The sequence below is a fragment of the Thermobia domestica genome, chromosome 15 (genome assembly GCF_964235325.1).
Source record: "Thermobia domestica chromosome 15, izTheDome1.hap1.1, whole genome shotgun sequence".
Lineage (NCBI taxonomy): Eukaryota > Metazoa > Arthropoda > Insecta > Zygentoma > Lepismatidae > Thermobia > Thermobia domestica.
Window position 1 is genome coordinate 23,399,454 of NC_137468.1, and position 21,621 is coordinate 23,421,074.

At 32.1% G+C, this 21,621-nt stretch overlaps 1 protein-coding gene across 1 annotated transcript in view; it reads left to right on the plus strand.

The window, feature by feature from the left end:
• Nep3 (M13 family metallopeptidase neprilysin 3) overlaps nucleotides 1-21,621 on the plus strand; it is a 103,722-nt gene that overhangs the window by 73,385 nt on the left and 8,716 nt on the right. Inside the window, exons 7-13 of the mRNA XM_081740629.1 lie at nucleotides 1,288-1,436; nucleotides 7,866-8,088; nucleotides 11,049-11,172; nucleotides 12,652-12,808; nucleotides 14,132-14,310; nucleotides 14,926-15,072; nucleotides 18,365-18,504. Of these exons, the coding sequence (XP_081596755.1) occupies nucleotides 1,288-1,436; nucleotides 7,866-8,088; nucleotides 11,049-11,172; nucleotides 12,652-12,808; nucleotides 14,132-14,310; nucleotides 14,926-15,072; nucleotides 18,365-18,504 (1,119 nt within the window). The remainder of the gene's footprint in view (nucleotides 1-1,287; nucleotides 1,437-7,865; nucleotides 8,089-11,048; nucleotides 11,173-12,651; nucleotides 12,809-14,131; nucleotides 14,311-14,925; nucleotides 15,073-18,364; nucleotides 18,505-21,621) is intronic.

Sequence of the window (21,621 nt, forward strand, 5' to 3'; positions counted from 1 at the left end):
TTTCCCGCTGGTAAATCATTATGCTTATTTTTCATTCTAATTTAAAAATAGAAAACAATTGCAATGAAATATTGGACTCAGGTTTTTAAAAATACGTTTTCTTTTTAAAAACTGTATCCAACCTTTTACTAAGAAGGAAGGTCACTAAATAACGAACGAACAAACAAATCTCTTTTACTTTTAAAACACAAATATAGGTAATTTGTCGAAAGGATTGAATGATATTTTAAATTTTCAAGTTACGAAATAGTCTGCAACAATAAAGAAGCAATAATGGTCATAACAATGATAACAAATACTTTTTTGAATATTAGAAATGTACAGAACGGTAACACGGTATGAAACTTAAAATTGTAGATTCATAGTAGAGGTTCATATTAATGTGAAATACAAATATACAATTTTCAATAGGTTTTGCAATTTGATTGCTATAAAATTAATAATTTTGTTTCGATTCCTCGCGGCACACCAGTGGCCCATTCACGGCACACCAGTGTGCCGCGGCACACCGGTTGGGAAACGCTGTAATAGAGGAATATTTTATGATAGAACATATAAACAGAGTAAACTTGTGTAAGGCCATTTGAAATTACTATATCTTTTACCATTTCCAAAGTAAGCTATATAGTCTCGGATTCAATGTATATAAGTTGATTTGATATATGGAGTGTGGGCAGAGAAAAGCAAAAGTATGTGGCATACGTAAAAACGTAGGTTACATGCGTAAATCCTGTAGTTTTTGAACTTAAAGTAAGACTGTATATAACATCCTGCAGAAAATATAACTCAAAACGTATAATACTGTCCGTATAAGTGTTCCATCCATACGTACTTTCCGTATGACTGTATATAGGCGGTAAGGATCTCATATACAGATTGACGTATATAACATATAGCTGGCGTAGGTAAACAATGGAAGACTGTTAAATATTAGACACCCTGCAGCTGCATGACGTAACATCAAAGCGGGAAAAATGCAGTACGTATGAAGCATATGAATAATGTGTGATCCGTACAGATTTCTGTAGTAAACATATGGATTCCGTATATTTGTACAATGTATCACTATCCGGGTAATGCATTTTTCTCAGTGTGATTGTACTTTTTTTTGCTGAATGTATGGCATACTAATTGCAAAAGTGGTTACAGCTGAGGCTTCTTTATTTTGAAACGTTAAATATAAGTATTTTCATCGCAAATAAGCATATTTGTTTATCTTTTTACTTGAACAATACTGAATTCCATATATCCTTTTTTTTCGCTTATTTTCATTTTTGCCTTCTGCAGATGTCCTGGACAAAATATTTTTCTGAAGCTTTTAAGAAAGTGAAGAGAAACATTACAAGCAAAGAAAAGGTTGTAGTTTATGGGGCCGACTATCTGAAAGCAATGAGCAGCATTGTACTTCAGTACAATGAAACAGACGAACAAAGAATGTAAGTAAGTCTTTACAAATGTAGTTTGTATGTAATTATTTACAAAGTCAGTTCGTCATATACGTATTTTAAATATATTGTCAAATTTACTTTGTTTTTTAAATTTAACGTACCAGAATTATGTTCCGAGGCTAAGAGAGGCGATCATGATGATAATGATTGAAATGATGGAATGAAGGAAAGTGGAAGGAAACGGGAAAATCTCGAGAAAATCTGCACATATGGTGTTTGTCCAAAACAAACTTCACTTGGCTCGAGTTGGAATCGAACTAGGAACCCCATGCACCAGAAGTGAGTGCTGTACCACTGAGCTGCCAGAGTCCTAAATTTAAGTATCATACAGAATTAGTAACATAAATAAGGGCTATTTCGGATGGGCTTTAAGAAAAATCGTTATTAGTTAAGTAAGGATTTGTTTTTAAGTTCTATTTGTGTAATTATTGGTTTCAACTTATTATTATTATTGCCTCAAACAACAGAAAATCGCAATGCATTCAGATATTTACATAATCTTTTATACATCTCGTGTTAACGGTATTGTTAACGAACATAAGTGATAGAAAGGAAAATAAATATTTAAAAAAATACAATTGAAATACAAAAAAGTAAGAAACATCTACCACAAAATACACACATAAAAATCCGATAAAAAACTGATTGTCAATATGTACAAGCGCAGTAGCATATATATATATGTATGTATTCAAAATCAAACATATACTTACATACACATACGACTTATACATCCATTTCTAATATTTAATAATAATAATTTACTTTTGAATATTTGATTAATGAATATATTGTCCTAATATTCAAGTACGTTATCATTTGAATATTAACACTAGTACATGCGATTTTTCCTGGCGTTCTTAAGTACTTACATAAGACGAAGGTTTTGTTAATGGTCCTTTTTTTCATAGTATTTATTATAATTAATAATGCTGTGAATTTATGAATTAGTATCAGAGCCTTATTTTGAACTGGTTTGCGTCACCGCAATCCAAAATTTGCGTTTTACTTTGTGATAATGAGCATGCCAGTTATAATTGGTAATTGCATTTTTGCGTTGGAATCAGCAAATTTTGCGAAGACCAATATGGAGTGAGGTCCCTGACAATTTGTCCATAATTTTGTATCCAAAGTGATATATCCAGTAGTCTAAAATAAATTCATAAGTAAGATTTCTTATTTGATGATAACAATACCGTATAAAAATAAAAATGAAAAATGTCATTCTTTCTAGAACTAACATTGGGTCGTTTATATCGTCATTCATTTATTTTTCACTAGTAACGTGTTAATAAATGATCCATTTCTGCTGACATAATGTATGTTAACGAAGTGAGTGTGCTAGCCGGTAATATGGAAATATCTCGTCAGGATAAGTAAAAGCAGCAATGTGACAAATGGCAAAAGAGGAGCCATTGTATTTATGCGTACCACAGGCACACAGTAAGTGAACTTGCTTGATTTATTGGTATATCAAAGGATACTGTCCAATGTGTCTACAAGGAATAGACTGAAATAGTGTGACGCCACATCCTTTTCGTTGTCATGTTAATCGCCATTTTATTTTCTAAACAACAAGTAGCCTAAATACCTACAGGACCGCAATGCAAAGCGACGGAATTGCAAATATTAGAGTGAATAAAATATTTATGTTTCTCTTTAAATATTTCTAATCAATGAGACTAAAAAAAAAAAAAAAAAAAAAAAAAAGAGAGAGAGAGAGAGAAAGAGAAGACAAATGTACTCATCTTATTCATAATCAGATATTAACATTAAATAATTCTGATTTTTTTTTTAATTTAATATAAGTATCATAACATTACATTCGTGAACAGGATTAATGTTTAACAGTTGTTTAGAATACACGCTGAACCATTCATAATTGGATGTTTTCTTATTGTACTGTTTCTTTTTATTTATTTATTTATTTTTTTTTATAGTTCATAGGAAATTTAAGAAAAGATCTGACTTATATCCACTGATGGTCCGGATTGAAAATTACTAAAGGCTTGCTTTTTTCCCCTTTCTTTTGTAATATTGTACACATTAATATTGTGCAGTTCCATTATCAAGAGTGGACATAAGAAAAGTAAATGTCCCAATAGAATTAACATCGTTCTAAAAACTTTTTCTTTTAAAAAAAATCGTATATTTTTACAGTTTTCCTTGTGTCGACAGTTTGTCAATCTGCATTAGGGAGTTTATATTATGTATAATTGCTTCTTAAGGTAGATTACATGATAATGACGTTTACATTAATTATTTGATTTCTACCTTTATCACTTAGAGTGTGGCATTTTTAGAAATAGTTCCTTAGATATTAGTCTTTCTTTATGAATTTTCTTGATTGTATTCGTAGTTTCCTAAACGCGTTTGCATATTCTATATCTGTACCCTTATCCATCAACTTTATTAGTTGTTAATATTATAAATAAATTTACAGCCGTTGCCCTTGTTTGTACTAGACTTTAAAATACACCATTCGCTTCACGCGTTTGTATAGAAAATACATGGTAACGGAAAGAAAATGACGACATCACTATTTCAGTCTATTAGGAGTGTCCATCCACCCCCCACCCCACCCCCTTCCCAAGAGATTGAACCCAACCATCTCGATTTGACCATCCTCCTCCAACTTCCAAATGTACAATTCTTCCCCAAAATCTACCTTTCTCTGCCCAAATTTACCATTCACCAGTTTGGTTGTACGATTTTCAATGAACATTGATGTACCCACAAATATTGTTATTGGCGCAAGCTGTGCCCTAAAACATACCTCTGTGAGCACCTGTCTAACGAATAGTCTAATACACGTGTGAACACAAAATGGGTAAGCGAGATGAGGAAAGAAAATCAACAACGATTACAGCTAGTAACAGGGCCGGCGCTAGCAGTTTTGCCGCCCTGGGCAGTACTATCACATGCCGCCCCTTTAATCCGCAAACCTTATTTTGACAGAAGACGTTTAAGTGTCATGAAAAAGATGCCCCGTTTAAAACCATGTATGAAATGGAAAAGTAAACAAAAATTGAACTACTTCTCTCGAATGCTTACGTAATATTTGAGGGGCCACGGTGGCTCAGTGGTAGAGTGTTCAGCTGTGGTGCATGTGGTCCGTGGTTCGATCTCAGCTCGCGCCAAGTAAATTTTGTGATGGACAAACACCGTGTGCGTGGGTTCTCCCGTTTCCTACCACTTTCTTCATTCCACCATTTTCATAATTTCTCATCACTGTCTGCTTTAACCTAGTCGGCATAATCGTGGGACGTAAAACTCAAAGATTTTTTAAAATTTTGCTTACATACTCCATACATGACACAATATTTAATGCTCGATTTCGCTGTGTACCTGTGATGTACAGCAGCGCATACAGAAAATAAAATAAAAATGCTTTAGTCACGGCTAAGAATTTTAATTTTTAAACTTATTTTATATCAAAAGGTGTTTCCAATAGAGTATGGAGCATAAAGATAATAGAGTGAATCAGATATTACAGCAAAACTAAGTGATTATACTGTAATTGAAAGAAACTTCTTGCTTTGATACGACAAATTCCATTATCGCATTGGCGTAGTCCGATGTTTCAGCCAATTCGTGTTCTATTGATATCGCTAGACCACACAAGCGTGTTTTAGACGTGCAAGAGCGTAGATAGTTTTTTTTTAATAAACTTAAGTTTCGAGAAACTTCTTTCTCCACTTGCCACTGTTACCGGTAAGGTTAACAGAATCCTAAGTCATGGGAGCAAAGTCATGTTCCTTAATTAATTTTTAAAGCCTCTTTTGGTGACCTTTCAGGCTTAATTATAGCGAATAACACTTTCAGTTCGTCTTTCAAATCATTGAGGTTAATATCTTTCGATTAGAAGGTGTTAAAATGCTAGCAAGATTAGTCACTTTTCAGACAAAAGTTCAGGTGGCATATATTTAAGATTACTTATATCGTAAAGAAAATCGAAGTACTCGCTGTGATGTTTAAGTTGCTCAAACCTTTCTGTTAAAGCTAACACAAAGCTAGAACTTTGTAATAAAAATCGATCTCACATCTTATTTGTAGATCTTCAATAACTTCATTCTCTGCCTCGTACTGAAACTGTCTCTTCTTTCGACTTCGAGCTTGCACTGTATTACCTATCCGTGGATCATCCATATCTAATACTGATGCCAACTCTATCGCATCAACTATGTAAGATTGAAACTTTGCATAATTTCTTCTCCTCTCAAAGTACTCAAATACATTTTCAAGAAACCCGACTGCATCCAGCACATGAGAATCAATGCTTTGGAGACTTTTGCTTACTATGTTTATGTGGACTAAAAAGTCATACCAGATAACGAGTGAGCAAAGGAAAGTAGCCACGCAGCTGGTTTGCTATACACAGAGCATCGTGGGTGACCATTCCATCTGAACTATTGTCGTTACTTACTAGAAGTAAGGCATTATAAACCTTCCCTATTTGATATCTAACACGTAAGTTGAGTCAGAGCATCAATTCGGCTCTCCCTCCTTGTCGTGCTTAATGGTTTTAAAATGAGACTGCTAATATGTTCCTTTAATATGGCCCAACGTTGAACTATACAAAAACTGAAACGGCGTACTGAGGTGCTGTGGCTGCATCGTTAACGACAAGGTTTAATGAATGCCTACTGCAAGGAACATAAAAGCCTCGGGAATATATTTCTAAAATTCTCTTCTGAATACCTGAATGTTTGCCTTTCATATTGGAACCATTGTCATATCCTTGGCCCCTCATGTCTTCGATAGGAATGTTCATTTCCTTCAGATGTTTATTATTAGTACTTCTGTCAGTCCTAGGCCAGCGGTGTCTGTTACCGGTACGAAACCAACGATAGAACCTAAATGTCTCTAGATGCTGCAGGCTAAGCGCACTGTCTCAAGTGGAAGTGTACCTTTTGATTATTTGGAGTGGAGCGTGAGAACATTGCTGAATAGAAAAAATATAAAAGACACCTTGAAAATCTTACCCACCCTAGCTGAAAATCTTCGCCGCTGCAAGGGAAGCATTGATACCTGTGGCTAGTAGTTCGATAATTGAAAATGAGAGGAATGCTGTGAATTTCCTGAGTAAGTAATTTCCTGAATGTGAGTGAAGTAAGTTCAATTACATTCTCAGGTGAATATAATTTTATGTTTCCATTTGTGGGCCTATTACGAAGAATTATATTTTGATAGTATTTTTTCTTTTTCAAATTTTGCCGCCCATTAGACTTGCCGCCCTGGGCGGTGGCACGGCTCGACCCCCCCTCGCGCCGGCCCTGGCTAGTAATGTCACTTACATCACCCTCTTCCTCTCGCACCGTTTTCCCTTGGGAACATTATTTTTAAATGAAAAAGAAATGATTAGTTAATCTTTCTCACGTCAGTTTCATTCCATTAACAACGGTTCGTTTTTTTTTTTTTTTTTTTTTTTTTTTTTTTTTTTTTTTACTCCGTCCGTTTCTTGCTATTTCGTGTTTCAAAAATGGAGATGTAAGACAATCTTTCCTGGATGATAATGCAGAAAAGAAAGAAACTAAAAAGACTTCCTTTGTTAAGTACTTAGTTAGATCTTAAAATACATAGCAACTACACTAAACAGTCGCAAGTCAAACATTCATAATTGAAGCTGGTTTCAAAAATGATCTTAAGTCAGTTGCTTGCAACTTTACAACCTAAAGTCTGAAAGAAGTTGTGCGATTAAAAAGAGAGCATCTGTTCAAGTTTGTTATGCATTAGTATATTCTTTCAAGCTCATCCTGGGTCATGAAAATCCTTGAGCCAATCGAGTTTTTCCTCATATACTGGGTAAAGTGCATACAATTTTATGGTTTGTTGTGTTCGTGTAATCTGACCACGAAAATTCTAGCAGGGCATTGCTAGTGGAAGTACATGAATTGTGTCTTTAACAACCACATACTCTCCCTCACATGCCATGAAATCAACCCACACATACTGGTCAAAAAAGTAAGTTGTCGTCTCCGAAGCACGGTCAGGATGATTTTCGTTCATTTGCCATTATGGAAACTTCTGATCTATGTCTCTGTAGTTAAGTGTAAATTAATGTTGATTACACAACATAAACTTGGACAGCTGACACCGAGTAAGGTTCTTGAACAATTTCACTCATTTACGAAAATACATACAATTGTTTTATGAATGCATGTATAAAACTGTTACGAGGCTCGAAATCAGCAACAAATTTTCAGAGGAAGAATTTAGTTTTGTAGATGCACTATATTCCTATATTTTGTAGAAAATATATCGGAAAAGTGTCTTTGTAGCCATGAGTGTGAGTTTGGCTGTCACTTTTCCTGTAGTTATTTCTTTAACGTTATTAGTCGAATATCTAAGCATAGCACGTTCATTCTTTGTGTATTCGATTGATATTATGATGGCAAAGTCTTTTATCTTATGTAGAATCCTGAATAACTACTTGGTTTGGCAGACGGTGAGAAGCTTAACATCTTGTTTATCTAAAGCCTTCAGAGATGCGTATAACGTTCTTCGGAAGGCTCTGATTGGCTCTGAAGGAGGAGGGGAACCATGGCGTTACTGCGTCACAGACACTAATAATGTCATTGGATTTGCAGTTGGAGCCATGTTTGTTCGAGAAGTGTTCCGTGGAGAATCAAAACCAATGGTATGTAGTTCGAATAGATTTTGTGTGAAGATTTTCTTTAGGGATACTTAGTGAAAAACGTATTTCTACTTGTATATCTACTATTTCTGCCCGTGGAAGCTTAAAGCATGGCAGTTTCGGAGCAAATCTTTATACTGCATTAAGTATACTTTTAAATATAATTTGAAGTAAATAAATTAGTTAAATTAAGCCCAATATTTTCAAGTTGCGCAGTGTCCCAGAGAAAATTAAGTCTAAATTTAGGTGTTCTGCCAAGGTAAACGGAGATAACAAACCGTTTCTTAGCGAGCGTTTTCTTAAATATTTTGCTCTAGACATACTGTAGTTTTAAGTGTTGCTCCAGAATTATCACAAAGTGAGTGGAAAGTTACTAATTAAAATTAATATAATTTTACTTGTTAGTTTTATTTGTTTTTGGAATAACTGTGAAAGGTACGAAATGGCGCAGTAAGATATATGTATATAATTGAAGACTTGAAAAATTAAATGATTTTTTTAGAAATGCTATTTATATAATTTTATGTTGATCGTTAATATGGAATAACGTTTCTAAACCTTTCACAACCAGAATAGAATCTGCACAAAAAAGTTTTTTTCGACTATTATATTTTGAAATGAAAATTCACACAGATATGAATATTAGGGTTTAAATAAAGAGCCTTGCTAACAGTAGAAAAGTATTCAGTAAAGTTTGCATACAAAATTATATTTATACAAAGTATCACTAAATACTGTTTAACGTATTATTTGTTAAGCAGTACCAAATCATACTATGTGAAATTGTACGATTTTAGTCCATCTATGCTGGACATAAGAAATTTTTAAAAGATTGGCAAGTTCTTTCAATATGTACATTTAAGACTAACTGTATTAAACAAATAAAATTTTATAAGGTCATTGGTTTAAGTGATTATGGTAGTACTTTCAACAAAAAAGTACTTTAAGACTGATGTTCTTAGCTTATTCTTTGTTTGTTTTAACTAGATTAAAAGCTTGAATGTTTTAATAACGTGACAAGGGAATTATTCTGCTTAGTTGACTACTATATACAGTATACATTCTAAAAATATTTTTCTTTTCTTTTATTTCTTTGTTTTTCCTTTCTTTCCTTTTTCTTTTTCCTTTTTTATATCTTAAGTTACCATCATGTTGTAACTTTGCTCACAAGAGGCTTTGAAGTAAATATTAGTAATAGTAATAGTATTTGAAATTAATGCTTTTAATATGCACTGGTAGATTATTAAACAGTCAATCACCACTTGAATAACACTACGTAAATAGTCTGAATACTTTTTGACAACACACATATAATATATTTTTGCTTTGTATTATAAAAGTGTATTTCTTTACGTAATTGAATATATCATAATAAGTTAAATAAAAGCTTATAAATGAAAACGCAATGGAAATATTTTGAAAAAACTATACGGTCCTTAACATCGTCCTTATTACAGTTTTATGTTAATTACTTGTTTGTAAAAAAAAAAAAAATGAGTGCTTGTATGTGATGCATCCCAAAGACTATTTCGAAACTAACGTGTAACAAATTTTAAAGTAGTCTAGCTAAAAATAAGATTCCTCTAAGAATTATATCTTTTAGCTTAGAGAAATTTGGTTTAAAAAATTAAAATGTAATTCTAGTGTCAGAATTTCATGAAGCATCTATTCTTCACAAGTTCCTGCTTTCAATATAGAGCAATTCGATGCCAATCGTCTGACCTGAGTTGATTTGAAGACAATTTATTGACAATCGAAAACACCTCGATAATAGCAACTGTAGCAGAAAGTTGTGTGTGTGTGTGCATAGGAAGTTAGACATTCTTTAGAAATTTTATTATTATTATTATTATTATTATTATTATTATTATATTTTGTTTTGTTCAGTGTTTTCAGAATACGAGAAAGTACTTAATGTTTTACGTGACAGATCATCTGTTTACCTATTAATTTCGGCAGAGTTCCTTTTCCTTTTTATATTATTGTCTGATTTTCTTACGATTCAACAATATTCCTGATGTTTCCTCTTTTCTTAACAGTAAATAATTTACCAATTTACAAATTATAACTCATCGATTCTTATTTTAAAACAAATATTAAAATGCAACATTAGCATAATCATTTCACAATGTATTCTTTTGCAATTTATCTTTATTCATAGATTATCAAGTTGGTTCGTATAACATTTACAATAAAATGTTCTTCCTTTTGAAAACACCATAAACGTCCTTAGTCGCTTAATTTATTTGAGTTTGAAATACTATAATTGATCTTAGTCGTTCAATTTAGTTTTGTACTAAATAACACAGAGAAGCTTAGGTGTTTATTTGTTCTGTTTATCGTTGAGATCTTAGATAAAGTCGTTTAGTGGGAGTTATTACTTCAATGAAAATCTTTTTTAATAATCCTCAAGTAAAATAAATTGAAATATTATTAAAAGCAATGCCATAAGGTTATCAACACTTTAAATATTCAGAGCTCTAAAGTGTAACCTTAATTTGTTAGCATTAAAAGCAACCTAGAAACTGCTCTGATTTTCTCTTATAGGTATTTTTGCTATATCAGAAAAATAATGAAACTTCCATAAACAGAAATTTAGAATAAAATTGAATAACCCTTGAATTCAAGTATTGCATTTATATTAATTTTATATTAAAGGTAACATTTTCATATTAAAAGTTCTTTTTATGGAATATTTTTTTTAACTGGATAGCAATAGCAATAAAGCTTTCTTTTAATTTCTTTCAAAGCGAATGAATAAAGCTCAATATTTAAGGTTAAGAACTTGATATTATTATGTTTTTGTACATATTAATTTTTCAATGCATCTAACAATTGTCATCTTTGATTGTGTTCCAAAACACTGGGGAAAATTTTTAGAATGAGTTTACAAGACTAAAAGAAATCTGCATATAAAATTGTAATTGTAATCAAATCTTTTTTCTATTCCTTTTTTTTCTTAGGCAGAAAACATGATCAATGAAGTCAGGGATGCGTTCAAAGAGAATATGAAACATCTTGATTGGATGGATAAAGAAACAATTCAAGCAGCCTACAGCAAAGCCGATGGAATCACCGATATGATTGGTGAGTTATTTAAAATCATTACTTTAATAGAAAAAAAAGATATACGTTGCGGAATGAATATTAACTTTTAATCCAAAACCCATTCAATCAGATATTTGTAAATGATTCCTTAATTGTTTTATGCATTATATGCATTATGCAATGCATATAATATGCATATGCATTATGAATCATACAATGCTTTACGCATTATATGAAGCATTTTAAAATGAAGTTTTCTTTCGGAGAGAAGAATGATAACGAGATACATTTTGGTGTAAGTATATGGAACACAAAATCAGAGTAGACGCTCTCCATATAATTCATTTTCAAGCCTACTAGCTTCAGTTATCGGTGGTTGAAGTTGAAAGGAATATTAATGTTATACTTAACAGTATACAGTTGCGTAGAGATGGGTGTGTAACGCCGACACGCTCTCTCGTACCCAAAAAAGGTAATATAAAATGTGATTTTCTGCATTTCTTGTAATCAAAATAATTATTTTGTATTACAGTAAACATAAATTTCAATAATCAAAACAATTACTCTATTCATTTTAATGATATTTTTAGTGATTAAATATTCACCTTCATACGGACAAAAATTCAAAACGAATTTCTTTTATTATTGGTAAAAATAAAACTAATCATAATTAATATATGTAACTTTATTATTTAAAAAAATATAACAGTTCAAATCTTTCTTTATAGCAGATTCAAAATAAAATTCTTTAAATTTTATACAAAAACGCTGAAACAAAAGTATGCATAAAAAGTATTTTTTTAAAATGTATTGTTTGTACGTCGAGATAATGGCAACAAACAATTTTCGTCCTAGGGAGGGGCGGCAAAATATTAAATCCCACCTTGAGTACAACATTAAAGTAATGCGTGTTGTAATGATTGTAATTACAGAATAAATAAATCTTTCAAAAAACACAACTAATGTAAAATTAGTTGTCTGATGCGCGTATATACTAATGTATAGGAATTTATAGAAATACCTGTACAGAAATACTTAGAAATTTAGATACTTATCTGCTACATATGAAGGTACAGAAATAACTGTAAATTTAGATACTTATCTGCTACATATGATGGTACAAAAGTAACTGTAAATTTAGATACTTATCTGCTACATATGAAGGTACAAAAGTAACTATAAATTTAGATGCTTATCTGCTACATATGAAGGTACAGAAATAACTGTAAATTTAGATATTTGTCTGCTACGTATGAAGATACTGAAATAACTGTAAATTTAGATACTTATCTGCTACATATGAAGATACGGAAATAGCTGTAACTTTAGATACTTATTTGCTACATACGAAGATACAGAAATACCGTAACTGTAAATTTAGATACTTATCTGCTATATATGAAGGTATAAAAATAACTGTAAGTTTAGATACTTATCTGCTACATATGAAGGGGCAGCAATAACTGCACATCACTTTTTTCATGGTAAATTGCCTACTAATTATAAAGTTTTGTTCAGGTTTCCCTGACTACATAATGTATCCAGACCAACTAGACAAGGAATATGAAGATCTTGAAGTAAAAGAAGACGAATATTTCCAAAACAACATTCGTGTTAACCAATACAACTTGAAGAAAAATATGGAGAAGTTGGACCAACCAGTGAACAAAACAAGGTAAGATATTACAACAGTATTCACTTAATCATTCGTTTGTCGAATTTCACAAAATAAGTTCACATTTACTTCTTTTTAAAAAAAAAATAGAGAAGTAATTCAACAGCGAATGTAATTACAAAACTATAAACTGATGTAATATCCTCTATAACGTCGTTTTTCAAAAACGAGAACTGCTTTACGTTTGTTATTTCTTTATTTCTGTATTTACTCATACACTGTATTCTAATTCCTAATACTAGGTAAACTACAACATTAACGACCTTGATTAAGCTTAGATTCGATACATTCGAATTATTGAATGTCGACATTACAATAAACTACATTGTATCTCTACTGATGGATGGTATAGGATACGTATTTAATATTTAAAATACAAATATATCTTACCGTAAAATCCCTTCAACTATATGTTATAAATGAATATAAGTCTTTGTCTTTTAAATATACACAATTCTGTCTTCCCTATCACATAGATAACAACATCTTTTTACAACAATATGTTATATTTATATAAATCCCTAATTACCCTCAACTTGATAATTCTCATATTCGTATTCCAACAGTTACCGTCAAAGTAAGAAACTTATCCATTATTAACAAAACTTTAAAAATATAATTCAGTAATTTGTTTAAATAAGATTAGATAAGGTTAAAGTATAACGAGTTCACTAAAATAATTAAGTAGGATCAACATTTCCACTTTTAACATACAAATAATAATTCGCAACTAAGAAACATTTAAATCGCTTAATATATTTTCTATATACAGCAGTAGATGTTTTTGATAAAGAAACGGGATTTGCTGATGTTTTGGTAAAGGTTTAAAATTTTAAGCGCGTTTACAGGAGTGAAATATTATATTAATCATACTTTCATCTCATAATTAGCAGAAATCACTTTCATTAACAATAACTTCAATTTCTTTATTGCTTAAATTAACAACTTACTCTGCTTTTCAGATTTTTCTTTTAAGGTTATGTTTACCCACACAACTTACTTTTACGTACGCGTTACGAATTGTAATTTCTCTGTTAAGTAATTGAATCATAAAAAATATTTCAACTCACATCTGCACCTGTGTGTGTCCAAATTTTTCACAATGCTTTACATTCGTGACATCAAACGTGTGATTCTGCGTGGTATATTTAGGTTAAGAATAATACAGTGAATTGAAAGATTATGAAATTGTTAACATACATGGAAGAAAGTTGGAAAATTTGTTAATGTTTTTCACTTGCATTCTTCAACATTCAACAAATAGTTTTCAAGTCCTTCAACATTCTTCAAAATTCAACACAATAGGTTATGTTCTTTTTCTAGGTGGGTGATGACACCCCCAACAGTGAATGCCTACTACACACCAACGAAAAATCAAATTGTTTTTCCCGCCGGTATCTTGCAATCTCCATTTTTTGATATCACAAATCCTAAATCAGTCAACTATGGCGCAATGGGAGTTGTAATGGGACATGAACTTACACATGCTTTTGATGATCAAGGTAAGGCAGGAGTATGATATTACGTTTCTTATTAAATTCTAATCTTATATCTTTATTATATTAATTTATTTTGTTCGTTGTTGTATCAGATAGATGATTTGCAATTTGTTACTCCTTTTGTAAATTCTTTATTAAATTCCTTTATCGCCTTTATTATTATTTAAATTCCTTTATTAAATTGCTTAATTCAGTAGCAATTTTGTCAAACTAAGAGAACGCTATGTTTAGTTCTTTGTAAGATCGGAAGACTTCCCAGATCACCACCACCTGATGACAAGATATTGAAATTCATATTTCCGGCATAAAAGGCTGAAGGATACTCAATTCAAGGCTTGTTGATTGATTTGTTCAGACACACAGTCTCAGACCATCAGTGTATATAAAGACATTTGTGTATTAACTATATGTGAAAGCAATTTCAGAACTCTGGATTTGACTCAGGGCATCAAATTTCCGTTCATTTGAACGAGGAATGGGAAACTATATCTTGGTATAAATTAATATAATAATAATAAATCAAAGATACACATATATTTATGTTACAGAATTAATATATTCAAAATATACTAATTTATTGCAATGTACGTTTAATGTAACTTGATTTTTGTGTTTCAGGCAGAGAATATGACAAAAATGGAAATTTACGTCAATGGTGGAACAATAATACCATCGAAAGATTTAAAAACAAGACAGAGTGTGTCGTGAAGCAGTACTCTTCTTACGAAGTCAAGGGAAACCATATTAATGGGAAACAAACGTTGGGTAATAACATTGTTTACAATATCTGTCTAATCTCTGGTTGTTGTCAGAATTCATATAACGTAAATATATCAGTTTGCGGCAATGGTATAGAATATATCAGTTTACATACTCAACAAAGAAAAATAAATGAAAATTTTTGTATTCAAAAAAAAAAAGTGCTGTTGTGTAACAGGAAACTAGCGCACTAACTCAAATTTGAATTTCGGTAGAACATAGATCTGTTCACATTGATTCATCATAGGAGAACAATTGGTAATGCATTTAATTTAAAAGGCTTTAGAATCGAATCTAAGAAAGCTACAAATAATAGCGTTAAGAGTTGATACATCATTCAGTCTTTTCAGAATCAAAGAGTTTCAGTTTAATTTATGGAGGTCTAAAATAACCAGAATTAAGTGACATTTTGAAAGCGATTTTTTTTTTAAAGTTTGGTTTATGCAGGGGTGCCCACAAGGGGGGGGGGCTATGACGCAAACTGCGTCATTGAAATATTTGGGGGGGTAAAAATCTATATAAATATGTTTGAGGGAGTGTAAAAATTAATCGAAAAAGATTTTTTTTCATGGAAGAACACCTACGGATAGACAATTGAGGGGGGTGGGCACCACTGGTTTATGAAAACTCTTTTATATTTACTTCTCTGTGTGTCCGTCCGTCCGGAAGACAAAAAACTCAAGAATTATTTAACGGATCATAATCAGTTTTGAATGTTATGAATCGATTTTGTTGATGTAAATGATATTCAAACTTGAAGTGACAGAAATCAATTTTTTCCCGTTTTTAATGTTGAGCACTATGCAGCCAAAATAGTAATAGATAGTGAGAAGAGTTTAAAGAGTCCCAAGAATATGTTTCATCTTCATCATTAACTCTTTACTAAAGCCGGAAGTGATAGAAATCCACTATTATTTCCGGTTTCAATTTTAGTTCACAACATAGAGAAAAACTGATATGAGATAGAGAGTTTTTTTTTTTAATCGATTTAGTATTCTAAAAATAGGTACTATCTTCTTCCTTAAAGGTCTTCACCACAGCGAAATTAAACTAACGCTAATTTTAGAGTTTTTTCCTGTAATATCTTTAAAACAAATACAAATATTCGAAAATCAAAAACGTAATGTACTAAACAATATTATTTTGCATGTGATACTGTTTATCACAATTCATCTATCTGCTTTCAATTTGCAACTGTCGATAGATTTGCGGGTTCTGTAAATAGCGGTACACCAAAAGCAGATAGCTGAGTTATGGTAAATGTATCTATCACATGCAAAATCATATTATCTACTTCACTACATTTTTGCTTTTCGATTATTTTTATTTGTTTTGAAGATATTGCAGAAAAACTCTAAAAATTTGCGGTAGTTTAATTTTGCTGTGGTGAAGACTCTTAACATTCTATTCAAATCAGAAGTGACAGAAATCAACCGCTATAGAGTAAAAACGGTAATAGATGGCGAGAAACTGCTTTCTGCAATCAATTAAACGTTCCAAGAATATATTTAATCTCCACCCTAGTCTCTCTACTATTATCGAGTTACTGAAAGGTGGCCTCCGACAGATAGCTGCACTTGTTGTAAACAAAACGAGAAAGAGGATTTTTCGCCAATCACAACACTATTCTTCCACGCTGTTTCTAGGCAATCGCGCTGTTGCTAATAGTTTAGACGACTTGTTAAAAGTCTTTAAGTTTGTCGCCAGAGCTGCTGTCCCTGTTGCTGAGCCTCTGGCAACAGCGCCTCCAGTGCTCCACATGCTCTACCCAACTGTCAGAAGCCACCTTTCCTTGCGCACACAGTAAGACCAGAAGGGGTAGAATATATTTCATGCCAAAGAAACCAAACTCCTTCGCGTAGTGTACATGTGACATGACTGCTACTTTTTTATGTCTATTTTCATGCAATTTTTTATAAACTCTTGCTGTTTGTAGATACTCCAGCAAATATCAAATTATTATCATCATTATCTTCGTCATTGTAAGTGTTCTTTCATAGCACAGATACACATTTGCTAATTTGTCCTGAAAAATGCATAACGAAATTTCATCCAGAAATTAAAATATAGTGCTTTGCTTCGTTAGGCTTATTTGACACAGAAACGTTTATAGTATGATTTTCGTGGAAGATATACCACCAAACAAGCAGCATGATATTCTATTACATTAGAAAAAAAGAAAAGAAAAGAAAAAAGAAAAAGAAAACAATGGAGCTTTAAACGCAGTAGCGTTTTGATGAGAGTAGTCATGGCTTCCAGATTAGAATGCAAGGTAGCGAAGGCTATTGTAATTATAACAACAATATTGTAATAGTAGTATGTCTGGTTTATGTCATTTTATCTTTTGCTTTCAATTCGATTTTCCCTACAATATTCCAGGTATCAAAGATCCGGGTCGATATGACATGTAAAAAGAGGGAAGTTCTTGAAAATTTGGGTTGTTTTCAATGTAAATTGGTGGATTTTTTTCAATCGCACCAGCCATTTGGGCTGCACATTAGTATGGCGCCCTGTGTTAAATGTAAAAGCACATTTACAGCTTAGCAGGCTGTTCGAACGGAACGTAGGCCTAAGAGCACGGAAACATGACATGGAGGGCGTGCACATTGTTTTGTGAGGAAACTTAGGACATCTCGAATGCCCAAACGGCTGACGCGATTGAAAAAATTCCACCATTTTAAATTTAAAACAACCAATTTTTCACAACTTTTCTCTCCCCCCCCCCCGGATCTTTGCTTATAACGAAGTTGGCCTTTGGCTCCGGACTTTTGATACACCCTATATATATATACCTTAAATATTACCCCTTCTTTCACGTACTAAAACGCTAGAAGAAATACTGACAAACCTCCTTGGAAGCAGAACATCTTCTATCTACGAGAATTGCGATATGACATTTGTCATGGCATAGAAAATAGGCCTTAGATTTCAAGTTCATCAGTTAGCTCCAACTTTAATATTACAGTTTGTGATTGATTGATTGTTTGATCAAATTACAAAATGAACTAAAAGACTGATGGAACAATACTATAATCATAAGATGAAAACTAATCTATTAACAACTTCCACATAAAACTAATAAAAACTTAAACGTTTTGTATTCAGTGTTGTGACTTCAGTGTTTAATGGGGACGTCGCGAGCGAGACTATTTTTCCGTATCATGATACAGTTTGTAATGATTGTGTTACTTTGAGTCTCTTATTTCTCTTGTTGTTAATAATGTCAAATGGTATAAAATTTTAGTTTATCCACTGTACTATGTCTGACATAATTTGATAAACTTTGTTCTATCCACAGGGGAAAACATCGCCGACAATGGAGGTTTGAAGGCTGCATACCATGCCTATCTCAAATGGGTGGAGAGCAATAAGCCCGAATTACCTCTACCTGGCCTAAATCTCACTCATACACAACTTTTCTTTCTGAGTTTTGCTCAGGTAAATTGCAAATAAATAATACAAGTGTAGATTTTTTTAAAAATCAGCTAAGTCCAAAAGTTTACACTTAGAAATTAGTACAGTCTTTCATTTTTGCTCATTGCGGTACCTGTACATCTATTGAAATAACCAATTTGTACAAAACTAGAGGCTGTTTTATTTAAGTTAAACGTTTGAAGAGATACTTTCTGAGGATAGAGATGAAACACCAAAAGTTTATTCTTTCGCTTCGTAAATAAATAAATAAATAAATAAAATAAATAAATAAGATTTTGGATTTGTCTGGTTTTTGGTATCAACTATCAACCTTCTAATTCTAATTATGCGTACATTTACCACACTTAGTTGTAATTCTAAGAAGAATAAATATGTGCGAAAACATCGTAGATCATATCTCCGTGATTAGATTAAATTATCTTAATATTTTTAGGATAAAATTCGATTCATTATTGTACAATCTTTGTAATAGAAGACGGATGAAATTGAAGTCGATTACGTTCGGTAAGTATCTAATACTGCGATGAAATGGAATATAACATCAGACCTTTTTTTTTCTATATTGTCAAACTAAACACAACACACTGAGCAACACACTGTGTGATAATATACTGTATATAAAATACACAATTACATAACAGTTTCAACACAATAACTATGTCTTTATCAGACTTCAACTCTTATATACTTCCCGGAGATCAACTTGTAATTAGGCCCGGCCCCTTCATTAACAAGTAACCCCTGTGTTATTCACTTTCACTTGTACAGCTGTGCACTTGTCCAATTAAAGAAGTCTGATGAAGACCCAGTTATTGTGTTTTATATATACGCGATTGTGTGTTTTATATATATTAGCACATAGCTTTGCTCGTTGTGTTGATGTATATATATATATATATATATATATATATATATATATATATATATATATATATATATATATATATATATATATATATATATGTATAAGCGATGTTCAAAAACAATGCTGTGAAGGATCAGGGGAGCAGAATTTAGGACGTATTTAGGAGGCTATCGGGCTCATTCTCCCCTCGAAATAATTTGTTAGTTTTACGCATTCCACGAACAACAATAATCCTTCTTACCATTTCTAAGAATGTCATTGACTTTCCATTTTCTTATGCTTTTTGTTCAGAAATAATACTGTGTTTGTCAAATTTCATTCCATGTAAGAACTGTGTCCTTAATTGTTCTCTCTGTCACCCTTTCTATTTTTCTGTTTCTTTTTCTTGACGTTACTATTTTCATTTCGCCTATCATACTTTATCGACCGTTGTCAGCTGTGATTCAAGTTGGCCGTCATCAGTAACACCAAAACTAAGAGGAGTTGATAAGCGAAACTAGTGTTCCACACCAACTTGCGCGGATATCAACATGACAGGACTTTAGTTATTATAACAAAGGAACAATTATATCGTTTAGTTATTTTTGAAAGAAGGAAATGTTTGAATTAAAGAAAATCAAAACGGGGGAATAATTAGCCCGGGAAATTAGGAAGGCCACGAGGATGCTTTCTTTGTCTTGTATGAATAGAATAAAGGGTTAGATCCACTCCTAAATTTTTGTATTATATCATATAGGATTTATCGATCTTTAATTTTTACCATTATAACTTCAATTTATGCATAAATTAAAATATATTTAATTCTCAAACTCAGGTGGGCAATTGCCACTTCCTTCCTTGTGTTGGGCATAGCCCTCGAAAGAAAATCCTAAATACGCCATTGGTTGTCTTCAACATTGTAAGGTGGGCAGATTTGAGGCTTATTCTAGATAAGGGAGTTGAAACTCATATTGCGGTAGATGAATCTGATCAACTGTTGTAGAATATATTATATATTAGGTGATGTAGATGAAGTAGTAGTACATATCAGTATTACAAATCACTGCCGTGAAAACATTCTGAAATCTGAATACATGCATATTTATAAATAGTATGTTTCTAATTAGGCATCCACAAAGATCCACGTTAAAATTGTTTTATAGTAATATAATAATATAAATGACGACTTCCCCAAAACTATGAAGAAAGAATATCAATTATGTATGACGCAACAATACTCTTTGAGCAAAATGATTATAATCTCAACAACATTACAGGAATCGTTACAGAAATCTGACGCATGTCATACTATTTACTTAACAGATGTAACCTTAAGATTATAGAGAAAAATATTCCAGCAATTGAATTCTTTTCTTTGCTTACGAAACATCCTCTCTCAAAAGAAAAATTGGGACACGCGGAAATACGTAGGAACAAACCATGGTTCGAACTAGCAGAGAAGAGAAAATAGGCAAAATTACGTTGGCTACAAAATCCGAATGAAATAACGACACAAAATTTCGTAGACATCAGACGGGAATCTTCCAAAACTTTTAGAACAAAGAAACGCGATATTTTGAAAGCTAAAATTTAGGAACTTGAAGATAATAGTAAAAATAAAAACATTCGGGACATGTATAAAGAGATCAACGAATATAAGAAAGGCTATCAACCTCGTGCTTATATTAGAGAAAGCTGATGGAACAGTTCTCACTGATACAGATAGCATTTTAAATAGATGGAAAGATTTCTTTGACGATTTGCTTAACACGCAGCCAAAAACTAATGTGCGTGGAGAAAGAAAGATACACACCGCAGAACCAAATATTCCAGAACCCAACCGAATAGAAGTCAAAATCGCTATAAAGAAATTAAAGAAACACAAATCTCCGGGTTTAAACAAAATTCCAGCTGAGTTAATTTTAGCTGGAAGCAAAAAATTGTGGAACAAGATACACAAACTCATTCTCCTTATCTACAACAAGGAAGAATTGCCACAAGAGTGGGAAGAATCAATCATTGTTCCAATCCATAAGAAAGGCGACAAAACTGACTGTAATAATTATCGAGGCATCTCTTTTCTGTTAACATCCTATAAAATCCTTTCAAACATTCTATTAGCAGGATTGCCCCCATACGCAGATGAAATTATTGAAAATTATCAGTGTGGATTTAGACGAAATCGATCAACTATCGACCAAATATTTACCATTCGCCAAATACTCAAAAACAAGTGGGAATACAGTAGCCCGGTACATCAACTATTTATTGATTTT